The following is a 19,179-nucleotide window of genomic DNA, read 5'->3' on the forward strand; positions in this document are numbered from 1 at the left end:
GCCGTTACACACAAACATTACAAATGTTGCACACTCCTTTCAATCATGAATTTTTTTTTTTTTTTTTTTTTCACTGTAGGCCTACAAGATTAATGTTGGAAACTTAAATTGGTAGAATAAGCTCTCTATTTGTGATCGATTGTGCTTTTGTGGAATAAATAGCAAAAATTCTGTGCTGTTTGCTCTGCATTGATAGAGGCTAAAGTAAAAGTTGTTTTACGCTATGAAGCCATTTGAAGCGTCTGCCTTTAAAACACGCCTAATTTAAATATTGTGCGGGAAACAGAAATCCGATCAGTTATCCAGATACAGAGGCCACTTAATGTGATCAAATATAAACGCACCGTGTCCTAATTGGCTAATGATCTGATCTCCTTGATCGGATCACGGTGATCACATATGCCAAGTGTAAACACAGCCTTAGAGTAGATTTTACTTAAAGTTTTGAGCACATGTGTAGTTCCTGTTTTTGTCCTCTGTGTGTGAAAGTGTGTGAAAGTGTGTGAGCAGCTGCAGTATCAGTTCAGTCACTGTGACTCTGACTGACGGAGGTTTTTGTACGACTCTTAATCACTGTGTGAACACCCATTTACTGTTTGGATAGTGTAAACTCTGACAGTAATAATGTCCAGCATCTTCAGTCTGGACTCCACTGATGGTCAGAGTGAAATCACTGTTAGATCCACTGCCACTGAATCTAGATGGAGTTCCTGACTCAAGTTTTTTTACATAATAAATCAGGAGTTTAGGAGCTTCTCCAGGTTTCTGTAAGTACCAGGCTAAACCTTCATCTCCATCATCCCATCTGCGCACATTACTGCTGGTTTTACAGTTGATGTTCACAGTTTGTCCTGGTTGAGCTGCTGTCATTGAGGGACTCTGAGTGACGGTGATCTGTCCTCTACACTCTGAAACACACAACAAGAAGAAAATCAACTCAAAACTTTGACAATATACTTGAAGAAATGAATTGATCTCAAACTTGTGCTCCACAAACCTTGAGCAAACGCTGTGAGAGTCCAGATGAAGATGATGATGAAGGTCATGTTGATGAAGATTGTTGTGTGTGTCAGTGATGAAGTGTTAAACTCACAGCACTATAAACACTCTCAGAGCACTGAAGCATCTGATCAATATGCAAATGAACTCATTCTGTATTTAAATGAGGCTCTAAATGTAGCATACAATTTAGGACCAATTTAAATTGTGAAGATGAAATGTTTCAAAACTATATTATCATTATCTCAACTCTAATTCAGCTGCAGGTACTGACGACAGAAACCCTTCAGAGCAAAACTGGAGTGAGAGAAAACAGTTTTATTCATGTTATCTTGCACTACATCACTGTGCCACTAGAGGGCGGTGTGAACAGACAGACACACTGATGAACAGGATCGGACAGAGATTAACAAGTACAGTTTATACAGTGATGAATAAATTTGATCCAAACAGTACTTTAGTTTTGGCCTACTTAACAGGGTATATGGCCAACATAAGACAAACACTTGGCCTTTGGATAGCTTTAATGCACATAATAAGTTAACATAATAAGTTTAGCATGTAGCTTTGTTGAATTATCTTTGGGATCCTTTACAGCTCAGAAACATCAATCCAGAAACACTTTCTATAGCTGTGAGAAACAAACGTGTATAAAACACATCAGGGGTTGAATACAGGTGGAGTTTATTCTGTAGGAAGAACATCATCAGACCTTCTCTGAGACTTTCTGAACTGTGTCATGTCAGATAACGTGGTCACAACATTGAACCAAAACACACACATATTCCCTTACATGCAGGGGGCGCAGGTGAGCTGGACGCTGGAGGGGTCAGAGGTCACAGAGAAGGTTCAGTGCATAGTTTGATGTACAAAAACAAAACAGCCTACTGTATGATTGTTTGTTTGATCTGATATCAGTTTACTCTCTCAGTTTCTCTGATTCTAGTTGAGTCAAACCCGTCTGTCACAGATCAGATCACAGTCTAAGGGTCAGATTTACTAACAGCTAGTGCAAGCACAAACCCTCTTTTGGTGTTAAAACACTATTGTCAGGATTTACTAAAGACACGCAGTGGAAAAAATGGAGCTGAAAAGCGTGAGCAGTTATTTCTGCACCTGACATTATTGCACATGCATTTGTAGGAGTTTCCCTTTCAGACACAAATTTTATGGGAGGAGAATATTTAAATGAATCACGCAAGGTGATTTACTAAGGTTTGTGCTAGTCAACTTACTGGTATTTGCACCATTGTGCACAAAGTTTCAGTTGAGGAGAAAGTGAGGAAAAGATGGTCAGTTTCATCAGAAGGGTGTGTGAGTGTGAAACACAGTATTCCAGTCTTGTGATTATTGTGGACTATAACTGCACTACTGCTTTATACTGCATATATGTGCTTAGATTAGTTATTTGTTTGGTGATTTGGTAAACCTCTTTCTCCGATCAGTGGAGCTCTCTCAGTGAACTTGAACAAGCTCCTACAGCTAACAGGCAACGCTCTCGTAACTTTAGCTAACGTTCTGGCAATGTTCTCTCAAAGTTACGAACAAACGTTCTTCCAGTAACATTAATAGAGTGTTTGTTCAACGTTATCTGGTCTTTAATAATGTTCTCAAAAGGTTAGCACAAAAACATTATTTATACATTGTTTGCAGAAGAGTTTTAAATGTTCTCATAACGTTGGAGGAAAACGTTCTTGGAACAAAAATGTGTTAGCTGAAGTATATTAAATAGAAGATATGAAAAGGTGAAAATAAAATATGGTGGCAGAATTGTGTTAAATGAAGGTTTCTTCATCTTAAATACACTTTATTGCTTTAAACATGATTATTGTATCGTATTTTAGGAACAGTTTAACATCTCAAGTATCAGTTTGAAACTCAATTATATTTTCTTTTTAAGTTATTTCATAATCAATCAGCATATTTACCAGAATGTGAACCATATTCTGAACGTTTTCTCTTTTCATTTATATAGGAGTTTGTGAGCATTAATGTGTTTAAGGAATAATGATGTGATTTTCTTCTTCATGTTGTTTCTCTCGCTGTTTGAGAATTTCTCCCAGTTTTCTCTTGAATCCTAAAGGAAAGCCACTGGTCAGTGTGATTTCTCTGTGCTTCTCTCAGGCGTCACTCCTCCTAAAGTGAGCGTCCTGCCGCCCTCCAGCGCAGAGATCTCCTCTCTGAACACAGCGACACTGGTGTGTGTGGCCAACAAGGGCTTCCCGTCAGACTGGAGCCTGAGCTGAAGGTGGACGGGAGCAGCAGGTCTCAGGAGAGCAGCGCTGGGCTCCTGGAGAAGGACGGTCTGTACAGCTGGAGCAGCAGCAGGAGTGGATGGAGACACTGTGAGGACACACGGAGCGGCCGGCCTGTGTGAGGAGACGGCAGTGTTCAGAGGAGATCTGCTGCTCTTCTCACTCATGGAGACCAACAGTGTGTTTCTCTGCAGCACATGAGGGACTCGTTCATTCTCCATCAGCTTCAGTCGCTTCATCTGCTCTGCTTTCTGCCTTTCACACAAGACTATGTGTGTGACTTTATTAAACTTCAGTAATTAAATGAAATATAATTGTGTCTTTGAGCTCTTCTTTGTGTCATTTTTGTTTCAGGTCTTTCATTGGATCAGGGCTTTAGCTCATATTTCATAAATAAACTTCACTCAATGGAGCATGAAAACACCTGCAGATACATGATGAAACAAGAACATGCGGCCAAATAATGAATCTCACAGATATAGTGTTAGATACATTTAATAAGATAAAGAGAGTTATAGTTACCATGTGAAAAACTTAATGAATGCTTTATATTTCATTTAATATTTAAGAAAATCTTTACTGTTGAGTGTGTGTGAAAGTGTGTGAAAGTGTGTGAGCAGCTGCAGTATCAGTTCAGTCACTGTGACTCTGACTGACGGAGGTTTTTGTACGACTCTTTATCACTGTGTGAACACTGCTTTACTGCTGATTTCATGGTAACTCTGACAGTAATAATGTCCAGCATCTTCAGTCTGGACTCCACTGATGGTCAGAGTGAAATCACTGTTAGATCCACTGCCACTGAATCTAGATGGAGTTCCTGACTGGAGGGTGCTTGCTAAATAAATCAGGAGTTTAGGAGCTTCTCCAGGTTTCTGTAAGTACCAGGCTAAATAATGTCCATAAGAACTATAATAATACACATCTGTGCTGGTTTTACAGTTGATGTTCACAGTTTGTCCTGGTTGAGCTGCTGTCATTGAGGGACTCTGAGTGACGGTGATCTGTCCTCTACACTCTGAAACACACAACAAGAAGAAAATCAACTCAAAACTTTGACAATATACTTGAAGAAATGAATTGATATCAAACTTGTGCTCCACAAACCTTGAGCAAACGCTGTGAGCGTCCAGATGAAGATGATGATGAAGGTCATGTTGATGAAGATTGTTGTGTGTGTCAGTGATGAAGTGTTAAACTCACAGCACTATAAACACTCTCAGAGCACTGAAGCATCTGATCAATATGCAAACACACTCCAGATCATTTACCTGAAGACAGCAGAAACACTGTTTTGTCATTTAGTATCTTTGCTAATAAATTTCTATTGATCATTTTCAGAAACAGACACTCCTGATTTACTTCATGTTATTTTGGGTGGATCTTCTCCCTCTAAACACTGTTTTAATGATCAGTTTCATTCAGACTTTGATGCTGAGAGCATTTAATACCTGTGATGCAGATTTGATATCATCATGATACTGTAGAACAGGTCAAAGGTCATCCAATAGAGAATGACCATCTCAATCTTGCTGAAGATTTAATCATAAAGCCATTAATTAGATTAGGCAGAGTTTAAATCACACATGTGTTTGTAAATGTGATGAATGTAGTTTTTGACTGATTATAAAATTTCCTCCTTCATGCAATAACAAGTATTTCTTTTAAAGATGAATATTTAGTGTGTGTTTTCAGCTCAATCATGTTGATGTTGAGAAGAGCTGCTGTTGAGTCTCATATCAGTGTGTGTGAGTGTCGTTCGTCTCTTTCTCTGCTGGAGTTTGTGTTCATTTGAGTGTGACGGAGGTTTTTGTACGACGCTTTCACTAGAATGAAGAACTGTGGTGCACTTTCGGTGGAGGAACTGAACTGGTGATCAGAAGTAAGTCTTTATTAAATTATCTAAAAAATTTATGATATTTTAATTAATTGGTTTTATTTTATTTTTCAATTATTTCCACAAACATTTGTTAAAAAGATTATTCATTTATTAAAAAAAAATAGGTTTTTAAAAAGTTTTATAATTGCCATATTTAATTCCTTCATAATTTACGTCATTTTTCATTTTACATGAAAAATTTAACTTATTATTGGTGACATTCGATTCGATATATTAATGTATGGATGGCAGTATTTTATGATATATTCAATTATTTCTTGATAATTCTGTCTATAATTAATAGTAAGTTTAACAATTAAGGGTTTTTAAAGTCATGACACCAAAGTTTAATAATACAGACCAAATAAATCTAATTGTGTGCGTCATCATCAGACAAAGAGAAATTTAGTTAATGAACATTTTAAAAATCAATAATTTAAACTATTAAGTTTAATGATGATTATGATTGTAAGTGTTTTAACAGAATAATTAAAAAATGTATTATTGAAACTGCTGAAAATTATGACTGATTGCATCAAAGTATGAAGAATATTTAAAAAAATATAATACTGAAATTATTATGAAATTTTCTTTCTAAATCGTATGAAGAAATCACAATATATTAATATTTTCTTATGTTGACAATGTTTTTAAAAAATGGATTGAGATTAAAATGTTCTGTAACTTCTGAAAAAAATCAAATTAATATATTGTTTTCATTTGTTGCATTATTTATCTAAATTTTCTATTTCATATTGTTTTTAAATATAATTTTTCATTTTACATGAATAATTTAACATATTGCTAATATTTCGTTCATTTCATGTACTGACTTTAAAATCTATTCAATTATTTCTTGATACATAATTTTGTCTGTAATTCTTGGTAAAATTAACAAGAGTTTTTTAAATGCATAAACAAAAGTTTTATAATATGGACAAAATATAATTTTGTTGGCTTCATCAGACAAAAAGAAACTTAGTTGAAGAGCATTTCGAAAATTTGTCATTTAAACTATTTAAAATATCAAATTTGAATCTGATGTTTAAATAGCAGAATATTTTCAAAATACAATTAATATTGAAAAGATCATTTAAATTTGTTCTCTTATAATGAAATCTTAATATGATCATTAATTTACTTGGACAATGTTTTTCAAAATCATTCTGAGGATCATTTAAATTTTAACTTATATTTGAAGTCAAATCATAATTTCTGCAGTTGTTCATGTGTGTTTGTGTGTGTTTGTGTGTGTTTGTGCAGCTGGTCCTGCAGTGAAGCCCTCCGTGTCTCTGCTGCCGCCCTCTTCTCTGCAGATCTCTGGAGACTCAGCCGCACTGCTCTGCCTGCTCAGCTCTTACTCTCCACAGGGGGCGACGGTGAGCTGGACGCTGGACGGGTCAGAGGTCACCGAGGGGGTTCAGACCAGCGCAGAGAGCGAGCGGGACGGACGCTACAGCCGCAGCAGCGTCCTGAGCCTCAGCAAAGCACGCTGGGAAGGCGCGGATCGCTTCGTCTGCAGAGTAAGACATGACGGAGCTGATCACGAGGCCTCGTTCCTCAAGAGCTCCCAGTGCTGATGTTTCTCCGGTCCAGACGAGCCGTATCTGAGCGTCCGGCAGGATTCACAGCAGTCACGTGATTTACAGCTCAATACTGAAGCAGTCTTTCAATGTGCTGCCATTGCTGTTCATTCAATAAAGCTTCTGAACGCGTTACATTTGTGTCCGACTGCATCATTGATCAGTGTGTCGTTCATTCAAAGTCCTGCACTAAAGTTTCATCTGCTTTTGATTGATTGTAATAGTTGAGAACAGCTGCATTTAGCAGGAAATGTCAAATGAAGCTCTTGGGGTTTGAACATGGTCACTGGAGACGGAGCTGCTCTATTCTGAGAGGATCACAATCACTAAACCTGCCAATGCAAATGTGATTTTCACCTCAAACTCACAGTTTCACTCTTTGATTGGTTCAACGCTCTCAACTGGAACACTTTCACTTCTGCTCATGAGAAATGAGTTATGAGTAATACATTTAGAAACAGCTTTAGATGAAGGAGCTGCTTGAAAAACATCTGCATGTTACTGATACACCATGACTTTAGTGTAGTTTAATGTACAAAAACAAAACAACATATGAATCTACATATTAATTTACACACTCTGTTTTCTCTGATTCTGAGCATATTTGAGTCAAACCCGTCTGTCACAGGACAGATCACAGTCTAATAGAGCTGATTTCAGTCATAAGTCAATTTTGAACACATGTGTAGTTCCTGTGTTTGTCCTCTGTGTGTCAGTAGTGTGTGAAAGTGTGTGAAAGTGTGTGAGCAGCTGCAGTATCAGTTCAGTCACTGTGACTCTGACTGACGGAGGTTTTTGTACGACTCTTTATCACTGTGTGAACACCCTGTTACTGTTGATGTAGTGATAACTCTGACAGTAATAATGTCCAGCATCTTCAGTCTGGACTCCACTGATGGTCAGAGTGAAATCACTGTTAGATCCACTGCCACTGAATCTAGATGGAGTTCCTGACTGGAGGGTCTTTGCTAAATAAATCAGGAGTTTAGGAGCTTCTCCAGGTTTCTGTAAGTACCAGGCTAAATAATGTCCATAAGAACTATAATAATACACATCACTGCTGGTTTTACAGTTGATGTTCACAGTTTGTCCTGGTTGAGCTGCTGTCATTGAGGGACTCTGAGTGACGGTGATCTGTCCTCTACACTCTGAAACACACAACAAGAAGAAAATCAACTCAAAACTTTGACAATATACTTGAAGAAATGAATTGATATCAAACTTGTGCTCCACAAACCTTGAGCAAACGCTGTGAGAGTCCAGATGAAGATGATGATGAAGGTCATGTTGATGAAGATTGTTGTGTGTGTCAGTGATGAAGTGTTAAACTCACAGCACTATAAACACTCTCAGAGCACTGAAGCATCTGATCAATATGCAAATGAACTCATTCTGTATTTAAATGAGGCTCTAAATGAAGGTTCAGGAGGAGCTCGTTCATCTCATCCTGTCAATCACAACATCAAATATGTATCATGTAATCATGATATACCAATAAGTGTGAACCAATTCAATTAGACCAATTCAAACCACATGTGAAAAAACACTGTGAAAATTAAATGAAGTTGAAACTTATCATCATCTAAGCAAAATCACATGAGCAAAAGTGCTTTAGTGATCATCAGCTCGACTGTAATTCGGCTGCAGGTACGAGACCGCAGGTGATCACAGCTGTACTGATGACAGAAACCCTTCAACAGTTTTATTCATGTTATCTTGCACTACATCACTGTGCCACTAGAGGGTGTGAACAGACAGACACACCACTGATGAACAGGAAAGGACGAGGTGAATAATAATGAGTTAATGCAGTAATGAATTTATTCGACGGGGCTCCAGTGTGTATTTCAGGGGTCTCCAAACTCGGTCCTGGAGGGCCACTGTCCTGCATAGTTTAGTTCTAACTTGCCTCAACACTGCCTAATTAGACCTTGTTTAGCTGGTTCAGGTGTGTTTAATTGGGGTTGGAGCTAAACTCTGCAGGACAGTGGCCCTCCAGGACCGAGTTTGAAGACCCCTGGTGTATTTAAAGCAGAACTAAGTAACTTTTTTACCTTCATAAATAGCTTTCTAAGTCCTTACGATGGTTAATTGACTTGTAGTGGTGTGTTTGAGGCGTGCACTAACCCCCTCTGGCACGTCTACGCCAGAAAACAGCACTTGCAAGTTGAGCAACGCCGACCCGACACAATCTCGCCTCATGTTCACGTTCACGCAAGAGTGACAAAATGCTTTACGGCAATTCAATATACACATAGCGACCTCACTTTATAAGACAATTTCGAAAATTACCCACCTCCATCAATATTTCTTGTACTGTTTTTGCAAAACTACTGCGTTGGTGAGCGTTGTAGTCGTTGTAGTCCAGAGCTGCGCTTGGAGTATTTACGACAGTGTGATTCACTGAAGGAACCTGTAGGGGGAGCTTCACAAATCTTACTGAGTTCCGCTTTAAACGGTTTAACACTATATATCCCCTTCCCTCAAATCCGGACCTCGAGATCCACATTCCTGCAGTGTTTAGCTCCAACCCTGACAGTTAATGATATAATTAAGTGATTAAAGGCCCCGATATACTTCAAACGAAGTTCGTTTTTGTTCTTCGTTTAGGAGTAAAACGAAGTTCGAAATGCGTGACCAGCAATATACTGTAAACGAACATGTGACGCCGCCCACACTGCTGAGAACGACGTTTAGATGAATATGTAAATATGTGCCGTGCACTTTCTTCTCAGTAACAAAATAAACACAACAAAAATGAGAAAACAGCGAGCATTTATTATAGAAAGCATAAGAAAAGTGTCCGATCATAATAACATTAATATGTTAGCACAAACTCTGCAAAGTAGCACTCCAGTCACGTCACGTCTTCATATAGCACTTTATTTAAAAGATCGCTTAAAATCAAGCAGCTTTACAGTATCACACATGAAAAACAGTGTTAGTGCCTCATTTTTTTACAAGCACAACTTCATTTCATACTATAAAGGCTATCCAGTGTGTTCATGTTTTCACCCGCGGAGATCTTACCTCGATGAACTCTAACACACAAAATGAGTCAAAGACGCGTCCCACGCGAGTGCAGGCGGAGCCTCGGCGCACACCTCCTGTTACGTTATCGTCACTGACCAATGGTAGTACGAAGGTGTTTTGCAGCTGGACTGAACTTTTCCTGAACGTTCGCTTTGGCAAGCCGTTTCAAACTTCCAAAAAGAACACAAAACGAACTTCGTTTTGGCCTGATTTTGTTCGAAATGACGTCACATCAGTTCGTTCTTCAATTTCGTTTTTTGTAGTATACCGGGGCCTTAGTTAAGGGATGATTAAGCTTTAATGATGAACACCTGCTGTTAACAAGCAGAATCACTGAAGAAAAGAGAAACACAAGAACTACAACTGTCACCATCGTGGAGTCCAGCGATTGCTTTAGTTGAGCTCTTGACCCTTGACTTTTGTTAAGCTGCTTTTTTTTTTTTTATTAGTAATTGCAGGTGTTTTTGGAAAACATTTCTGCATTGATAAAATAGATCAACATGTCTGTTTTAATGATCAAATAACTGCATTAAAGTTGTTTAAGCATTTGCTTTTAATTTGGAATTTAATGTTTAATTGTACTTTTGGAATTGAAACATTATTTGAGAAAAAAAAACTTAAATGACGTGATACGAACCATTTGTAACACTGAAGTGATTTGTGTAAGACTGTCTGAAACTTTGAAAGTTATATATGACACACTTAGATGTAGCGATTTTGTACAGGTTTAATCAATTTATGGGTGAAATATGAATATAATAAATCATAAAGCTTTATGATTAATTATGATACATATGTCGACCCAAGAGGGAATTAGGTACATATATGTGAATCAATTACAACGAATCATAATTAATTACATATATGGTCAGTTGTAGTTTAATAGTTGTTTTAGAGAAACTATACCCCAGTTTGTCCAGGAAATTGTTAAGTTTTCCACAGACTATTATAAAGGAAATGTTATCCTCTGGCCACGAGGATAAATTCCTATGATAGCATCAAACGTAAAGCGATTGTGCTAGATCGAAACGTTAAAGTGACCTGGATTTTGTTGAATGAGCAAAAGAAACAATCGAGAATGAATAATGTGTTTAATATATGAAAACTACTAATACAGAGGTTATGCGTCCAAATATATATACAGAATATACACATATATACAAGAGCAGAAGTAAAGACAGGAAAAGAGAGAAGAAAGGTAGCGAAACTTACTACAGTCCTTGAGAGCCAGCACAGAAATCAGTTATCTAATATTCAGAAATGGTACTTGAATCAGTTTGCTTGCTGAGTTTCGGTTCAGTGCGGCTGCAGTTCATTGGCTTCTTCCGTTTCCATGGGACGATTTGAACTGAGGACGTGAAAGTTAGTTTCACCGGAGATAGTGGTCCCGAAAGATGAGCACGATGGAAGCATGTCGCCGTGACGTCCGGAAGAGACTTGCGTGAGTGGGCAATGGATGATTCAAGGCAATCAGGAGAACACACAGGAAAATAGCAAGAGCTAGCAAGAGCTTTAAAACGAGACCAAACTCGACAGATCAGAAAAGCATATAAAAGAAGTTATGGTTTACAAACAATAGTATCATTAGAAATGACACTAGCACAACTACAATCCAAGCTAAGCTTAAACAGTGGGAATAACTATATGCAATTTGACATACAACGGCAGTTACATTTAGGCATAATTATATTTTACACATAGTCTTCAATGCATGTTTGCGTGTCTGTGTGTGTCCTTAGTGTGTGTGTATGTGTCTTTGTGGTGTGTGTTGGAATTTGGCTGGCCTCTCTGGGCCCACAAAGGGAGGGGTGATCCTTTGAAGACTCCAGAGCTAGGAAGTGGGATTCTCTGTTTAATTTCTGACAGAGTAACAAACGTGTCAAAGTGTCTGTTTTTCTGGACCGGCCGGTGTCGATCCGTGATTTACACAGTTCAGCAGGCTAAAAGCGTTCTGAAAATTCCAAAGTTGATTGACTACGCCGGATCTATCCAGACGCTACATAGACATCAACACTAATTATACAAACCTTAACAATGGTGACAAAAAAATACAGCTGCATAATTTATTCATGCCGCAATGCATGCTGGGAACCATGAATGTGTTTTGTTCGCTGGCATGAAGCATGGCACCGTTGTTGTGTTTCATATGCCGAATGTTGAGGTCTGTGAGTGTATAACTTGCACAAAATATGATAAACTAAGTTAACAATGACAGTGTTATTTGTAGTAAAGTTCAACATCAGGATCAAAATTATGGTATTACACGTTTTTTTTTTTTTTTTTACATCGAGTTTTACTCTTCAAGACAACAACAACAACAACAAAAAAAGCAGTTATTTATTTGTTATTAAAACAGACATGTTGATTTTCTCTATAAATGCAAAAGGTTTTTTTTTCTTTCTAAAAACACTTGCAATTGCTGATAAAGAAGCATTTCAACAAAAGTCAAGGGTCAAGAGCTCAACTAAAGCAAACACTGATCTCCACGACGGTGACCTCAAACCAAACTGTAGTCCTGGCCGTAACAGGTTATATGGCCAATGTAAGACAAACTCTTGGTCTTTAGACAGCTTTAATGCACATGAACATCCTCTAGCATAATAGGATTAACTTGTAGCTTGAATTGTTATTGGGATCTTTTACAGCTCAGAAACTTCAATCCAGAAACACTTTGAATCGTGTAGTAGACGGTACAGCAATGGCCATGTGTCTTTCCAAATAAAATATGAGTCTTTAATATCTCTTTATGGAAGTATTATTCTATGTACTATATTAAAATAGACAGATAATATTGTCTCTTTCCTTCAGTTGAACGGCAATACATTCAGTCACGTCTGGCAACTTGACAAATATGTTTTCAATAGTATAGTATAAAATGAATATTAATATAAAAATGAATGATCTGTAAGTATTTTGGAGATAGCAGTAGGAGTGTAGTGATGATGATAATGAAGATGGTAGAGATGAATGGAGATAGTTACAGTTTTTTTTTGTTGCTTTTGGAATCGCTGGACTAATTAGACAAAGGAGCACTACACATGGACAAGGAACACACTGGAGAACAGGATCACAGGCGACAGGGGAGTTTATTAAACAAACGAGACCAGACATGGAGTTGTGTGTGATGCTCTTTGTAGTGGTGCTGAAGTGTGATAATGACTATGGCGGTGAATACTCCGAATTTAGGTGGATGGTGGAGCCTATGTCTGTGATGCATTTTTGGAGATACAGGTTTTTTTTTTTTTTTGTTGCACTAATTATATTGGGCTTTAAAACTTTATGAAACTATAATGAATTTAGGCCTAATCTTTTTTGTATACAAGTCAATCTATTGAACCATTTACAGACTTTCATAAAGAGATCTGAAAGGATTTGTTGTCCTGTGGCTCCCTCTGTCCTTCATCATAAGCTGGGACGCCACTCTCTCATGAATGTGTGTATGACCGTTAGCGGAAGCTAGAGATTACAGTTTATAAAGTTTTAAATATGGATATTTTTCTTACACAAATGCATCACTTTGCTTCAGAAGGCCTTTATTAACCCCCCGGGGTCATGTGGACTTCTTTTATAACGGATGGCTGCATTTTTTCTGTCTTTAGAATTTGACCCACCATCTACTCCCATTATAAAGCATGGATTAGCCTGGACATTATTTCATATAACTCCGATTGTATTTGTCTAAAAGAAGAATGTACCTACCTAGGATTGCTTGAGGGTGAGTAAATCATGGGGTCATTTTCATTTTTGGATGAACTATCCCTTTGAAATAGCAGGCTAATATAAAACTCTTACTGTCTGCAGTACAAACGACATGTTCAGTACAAATGAGATACTCAAATCAAATGGAGAATTATGGAGAATTATGAACATTAATATCTATTATTAATAAAAGGCAGCAACTGAAATTACTCAGATCTCAAACGTGTGACTGATCTATAAGAGCACAAAATCTCTTTCTGACCTCTATAATTATTAAGAGTGGAAGATTAATTTAGATGATTTTATTTCAGATGTTTGTGTGACGATGTTGTTTCAGATCCTCCTTTGAGCAGCTGCAGTATCAGTTCAGTCACTGTGACTCTGACTGACGGAGGTTTTTGTACGACTCTTTATCACTGTGTGAACACATAATTACTACTGATAACGTGGAAACTCTGACAGTAATAATGTCCAGCATCTTCAGTCTGGACTCCACTGATGGTCAGAGTGAAATCACTGTTAGATCCACTGCCACTGAATCTAGATGGAGTTCCTGACTGGAGGCGGTTTGTATAATAAATCAGGAGTTTAGGAGCTTCTCCAGGTTTCTGTAAGTACCAGGCTAAACGATCACCACCGAACACATCTCTGCTGGTTTTACAGTTGATGTTCACAGTTTGTCCTGGTTGAGCTGCTGTCATTGAGGGACTCTGAGTGACGGTGATCTGTCCTCTACACTCTGAAACACACAACAAGAAGAAAATCAGCAGAAGACATTAATGATCTTTACCAGAACAAGTTCATGTACTGTAGTAAATGTAGTAAATGCAGTAAAGTGAGTGTCACCGTTGAGCAGCAGCAGCAGAGAGCAGATGATCAGAGCGTGTGTCCTCATCTTTACTGGGAATGAGTGAAACTGAAGGACAGTGATGTTGGATTTGCAGTCGGACTGACAGACGCTCTGATATTGAGCTCCAATCACAGGGGTGGGACACAAATTCAAAGCGTTTCCTCTCAAATGTGTCTCAGACACTGACAGCAGAGCAGAAATGTGAAGAAATTAAATTTCCCTCATCAAACACTGCTGCAGAAAACTGGATGTTTAGAAATAATTGTCTTTATTTTGACTCTCACGATTACATTTATTATTTTAAAGCCACCTTCATTTTATAAATAAACTTCACTCAATGGAGCATGAAAACACCTGCAGATACATGATGAAACAAGAACATACGGACAAATTATGAACCTCACAGAGAATATATAAATGTATTTTTTTTTAGGTACACATGCATGACAAACACATTTAAAGTTATTTTGAGTGTTTCTGGTGTCACAGGATCATCAAACTTTGAGACAGTTGAGTTTGACAAACAGAGACGAGGTTTGTTCATATTCATTAGTTTACATCTGAAACATAAATTCAGTTAAAGTTTAAAATAAATTCTTATCTTGCTTATCAGTTAAAACTTGGTGTCAGTAAGTTAAATAAAACTCAAAATACATGCTTAAATAAATACATGTGTAGTTTAGTCCATAAATAATGCATTTATATTAATTAATTTAATATTATATTAATATTATTATTAATATTATTAATTTATTGAGTTATGCATAAATAATGGCATAAATATGAATGCATGCATACATAAACAAATAAAGTAATTATTCCAGAGGCTTAGATATGTATCCTTCTTATTTTTCAGTGCAGATATAGACTGTTTTCTGTGAATGTACAAGATTTCAGATTCATTAGTGAAATAATGAGAAGAATAATAAAGTGCAGTAAACAGTGAAACTATTCACACTACAGACCAGTGTGTTTATAATGAAGACAATACATTAAAATAATATGTCAGTTTGCAATATCAAGCAGCACAATGAGCTGTTTTATACATCTAAAAATAAGTGTAAGCGGATCATACCGGAAGACACACACTGAATTTAAAAATGATGTTTAACATAAGGTGGCGTCATAGAGGCCCATTCGACCGCTCCGGACACATCGACACAACGGTCAACATGACGCTGTTCATCACTCACACTTACAAATCAATGACTTTCATCAAAAATATCACAGCATTGTGCAGCACATAAACCACTGAGCTTTAAACTCCAGACGGACAGAGGAAAACCTTTCAGAGGTGAGGATTGTGTTTTTGTATAACTCAATATGTAAAATCACATTAATGATCAACTAAAATGCTGTGAAAATAGCAGCTAATGTCTATTGCATATATAGATATTCATATGTGAATGAGGTTATGAAGGGAATGAGGCAGTAGAGGGCGATACTGATTATTCCTTAAATATCTGCCACACATCTTCCTCTTGGAGCTCGTGGACATGCTGGAAATCACTAGAATGAGAGTTGAGGTCTGGACTGTGTTCTGATAGAGGACTGTGTGTGTTCATCAAGTGGAAGTTGATTTGATTGTTTTCTGCAACTATTTATGAGTGTTTGATGTTTTTATACTTGTGATTTATGTCAGTATTGTTGTTCTTTTGTATAATAACCACACCTTGATCCACATGTTGATCCATATCTCAAATAAAAGCAACTAATGGAACTTTGTGTTTTATAATCGATGCTCCACAGTGATTTTACTATTTAACTAGTTCTCATGAAACTTTATTACAGGTTGCAGATGCAGTCAGGAGTTCACTTGCTCTCCAGTGTTCACGGACCAGATCTGACTGATCCAATATGGTGGACGACTCACATGTAGATCTCAATCATGTCACTGATCTGTAAGAGCACAAAATCTCAAGGCAGATATACATTTTCCACAACATTTTTAGTCTAAAGAGGGTATGAATATGAGGAAATTTAACAGTGACACTGATGGACTTTGTCTGCTTCTCTCAGCTAATGCTTTGATTTCTGACCTCAATAATTTATAAAAAAAGCTTAATTTAGATGATTTTATTTCAGATGTTTGTGTGATGATCTTGTTTCAGATCCTCCTTTGAGCAGCTGCAGTATCAGTTCAGTCACTGTGACTCTGACTGACGGAGGTTTTTGTACGACTCTTTATCACTGTGTGAACCACCGAATGCTCCCAGGATAGTAGAAACTCTGACAGTAATAATGTCCAGCATCTTCAGTCTGGACTCCACTGATGGTCAGAGTGAAATCACTGTTAGATCCACTGCCACTGAATCTAGATGGAGTTCCTGACTGGAGGGTGCTTGCATAATAAATCAGGAGTTTAGGAGCTTCTCCGGGTTTCTGTAAGTACCAGGCTAAATAATGTCCATAAGAACTATGATAATACACATTACTGCTGGTTCTACAGTTGATGTTCACAGTTTGTCCTGGTTGAGCTGCTGTCATTGAGGGACTCTGAGTGACGGTGATCTGTCCTCTACACTCTGAAACACACAACAAGAAGAAAATCAACTCAAAACTTTGACAATATACTTGAAGAAATGAATTGATATCAAACTTGTGCTCCACAAACCTTGAGCAAACGCTGTGAGAGTCCAGATGAAGATGATGATGAAGGTCATGTTGATGAAGATTGTTGTGTGTGTCAGTGATGAAGTGTTAAACTCACAGCACTATAAACACTCTCAGAGCACTGAAGCATCTGATCAATATGCAAACACACTCCAGATCATTTACCTGAAGACAGCAGAAACACTGTTTTGTCATTTAGTATCTTTGCTAATAAATTTCTATTGATCATTTTCAGAAACAGACACTCCTGATTTACTTCATGTTATTTTGGGTGGATCTTCTCCCTCTAAACACTGTTTTAATGATCAGTTTCATTCAGACTTTGATGCTGAGAGCATTTAATACCTGTGCTGCAGATTTGATATCATCATGATACTGTAGAACAGGTCAAAGGTCATCCAATAGAGAATGACCATCTCAATCTGGCTAAAGATTTCATTATAAAGCAGGTAAATAGAATTAGCAATGAGTTTTGAAAATGCAATGAATTCATTTTGGGAGTGATTATAAAACAAACGATTTAAGCCTGCATGCAATAACAAGTATTTCATTTAAAGATGAATATTTAGTGTGTGTTTTCAGCTCAATCATGTTGATGTTGAGAAGAGCTGCTGTTGAGTCTCATATCAGTGTGTGTGAGTGTCGTTCGTCTCTTTCTCTGCTGGAGTTTGTGTTCATTTGAGTGTGACGGAGGTTTTTGTACGACGCTTTCACTAGAATGAAGCACTGTGGTGGACTTTCGGTGGAGGAACTAAACTGACCATCAGTAAGTCTCTAAAATTCTCTAAAAATATTCATATATAATTGTTTTGTTTTTAGATTATTCAAACAAGCATTTTGCAACAAGGTTTTAAAAATTATAAAATAGTTTGAAAAAAAAAAATAACTGCAATATTTCATAGTAAATTTAATTGTTTCATAGTTTCTTTAAATTTGTCGCCTATTTCACAATTACATGGTTATATTCAGTGATATTTCATGATATTTATCTTTTTTTCATTGCAAGGCATATTTTATGTCGCTTTTATATATTTATTTCTTTTTACAAGTGTGATTTCAGATATTATATTAACTAACATTGTTTGTTTTTTAATATAATGATGTTTTTGATATAAAGATGTTTTCTGACATTTTCAATTATTTCTTAAAATATATAATTGTGTCCATAATTTTTGGTAAATTTAATAATTCAGAAATGTTGTAATGCATGAAACAAAAGTTTGATGATACGGACAAAATAATTCTAATTTTGTAGGCGTCATCATCAGACAGAGAGAAAGATTTGAAAAAAATCATAATTTTATCTTACATTTGCTGATAATTATGATTGTGAGTGTCTTAAGTTAATAATGAAATTATCATTTAAATTTGTTTTCTACATATAAATCATCAGTTTGTGGACAATGTTTTTAAAATGAGTTTGAGATTAAACTGAACCTTATTCAGAAAAGATGAAATGACTGTAATATTTGCTGTATATCATGTCTGCTTCAGAGAACTGATTTATATTTATTCATATATCTTATACTTCATATATTTAGTAGCAGTGAATATTTTATTTGAACTGAGAATATTGAAATGTAAATGCAGGATCATTACTATGTGGTTTATGAAAGAAAGCAGTGATGTGGAATTTCTGTAAAGATGAAATGATTGTGATTTTTCCTCCATTACTGTGTGTGACATCTGACTAATTGATGATCTAAAGACGTTGGTGTTGTTTGTGTGTGTTTGTGCAGCTGGTCCCGCAGTGAAGCCCTCCGTGTCTCTGCTGCCGCCCTCTTCTCTGCAGATCTCTGGAGACTCAGCCGCACTGCTCTGCCTGCTCAGCTCTTACTCTCCACAGGGGGCGACGGTGAGCTGGACGCTGGACGGGTCAGAGGTCACAGAGGGGGTTCAGACCAGCGCAGAGAGCGAGCGGGACGGACGCTACAGCCGCAGCAGCGTCCTGAGCCTCAGCAAAGCACGCTGGGAAGGCGTGGATCGCTTCGTCTGCAGAGTAAGACATGACGGAGCTGATCACGAGGCCTCGTTCCTCAAGAGCTCCCAGTGCTGATGTTTCTCCGGTCCAGACGAGCCGTATCTGAGCGTCCGGCAGGATTCACAGCAGTCACGTGATTTACAGCTCAATACTGAAGCAGTCTTTCAATGTGCTGCCATTGCTGTTCATTCAATAAAGCTTCTGAACGCGTTACATTTGTGTCCGACTGCATCATTGATCAGTGTGTCGTTCATTCAAAGTCCTGCACTAAAGTTTCAGCTGCTTTT

The 19,179-nt window shown here is 37.3% G+C and overlaps 7 gene segments (V, D, J or C); 2 read left to right on the plus strand and 5 right to left on the minus strand.

The window, feature by feature from the left end:
• Nucleotides 1–570: 570 nt before the first annotated feature.
• LOC125261985 lies at nucleotides 571–1,046 on the minus strand. The segment is given in 2 exon segments: nucleotides 571–908; nucleotides 998–1,046. Coding segments are annotated over 2 exon segments (387 nt in total).
• A 2,712-nt stretch (nucleotides 1,047–3,758) lies between these two features.
• Nucleotides 3,759–4,410, minus strand: LOC125261992. The segment is given in 2 exon segments: nucleotides 3,759–4,272; nucleotides 4,362–4,410. Coding segments are annotated over 2 exon segments (387 nt in total).
• Nucleotides 4,411–4,956: 546 nt separating this feature from the next.
• LOC125261983 lies at nucleotides 4,957–6,851 on the plus strand. The segment is given in 2 exon segments: nucleotides 4,957–5,002; nucleotides 6,397–6,851. Coding segments are annotated over 2 exon segments (363 nt in total).
• Nucleotides 6,852–7,421: 570 nt separating this feature from the next.
• Nucleotides 7,422–8,002, minus strand: LOC125261991. The segment is given in 2 exon segments: nucleotides 7,422–7,864; nucleotides 7,954–8,002. Coding segments are annotated over 2 exon segments (387 nt in total).
• Nucleotides 8,003–13,743: 5,741 nt separating this feature from the next.
• Nucleotides 13,744–14,444, minus strand: LOC125261988. The segment is given in 2 exon segments: nucleotides 13,744–14,187; nucleotides 14,295–14,444. Coding segments are annotated over 2 exon segments (375 nt in total).
• A 2,023-nt stretch (nucleotides 14,445–16,467) lies between these two features.
• Nucleotides 16,468–16,961, minus strand: LOC125261993. The segment is given in 2 exon segments: nucleotides 16,468–16,823; nucleotides 16,913–16,961. Coding segments are annotated over 2 exon segments (387 nt in total).
• Nucleotides 16,962–17,500: 539 nt separating this feature from the next.
• LOC125261984 lies at nucleotides 17,501–19,105 on the plus strand. The segment is given in 3 exon segments: nucleotides 17,501–17,542; nucleotides 17,629–17,677; nucleotides 18,651–19,105. Coding segments are annotated over 3 exon segments (408 nt in total).
• The last annotated feature ends 74 nt before the right edge of the window (nucleotides 19,106–19,179 follow it).

Source organism: Megalobrama amblycephala, unplaced genomic scaffold (genome assembly GCF_018812025.1).
Source record: "Megalobrama amblycephala isolate DHTTF-2021 unplaced genomic scaffold, ASM1881202v1 scaffold541, whole genome shotgun sequence".
In the NCBI taxonomy this organism is placed as follows: domain Eukaryota; kingdom Metazoa; phylum Chordata; class Actinopteri; order Cypriniformes; family Xenocyprididae; genus Megalobrama; species Megalobrama amblycephala.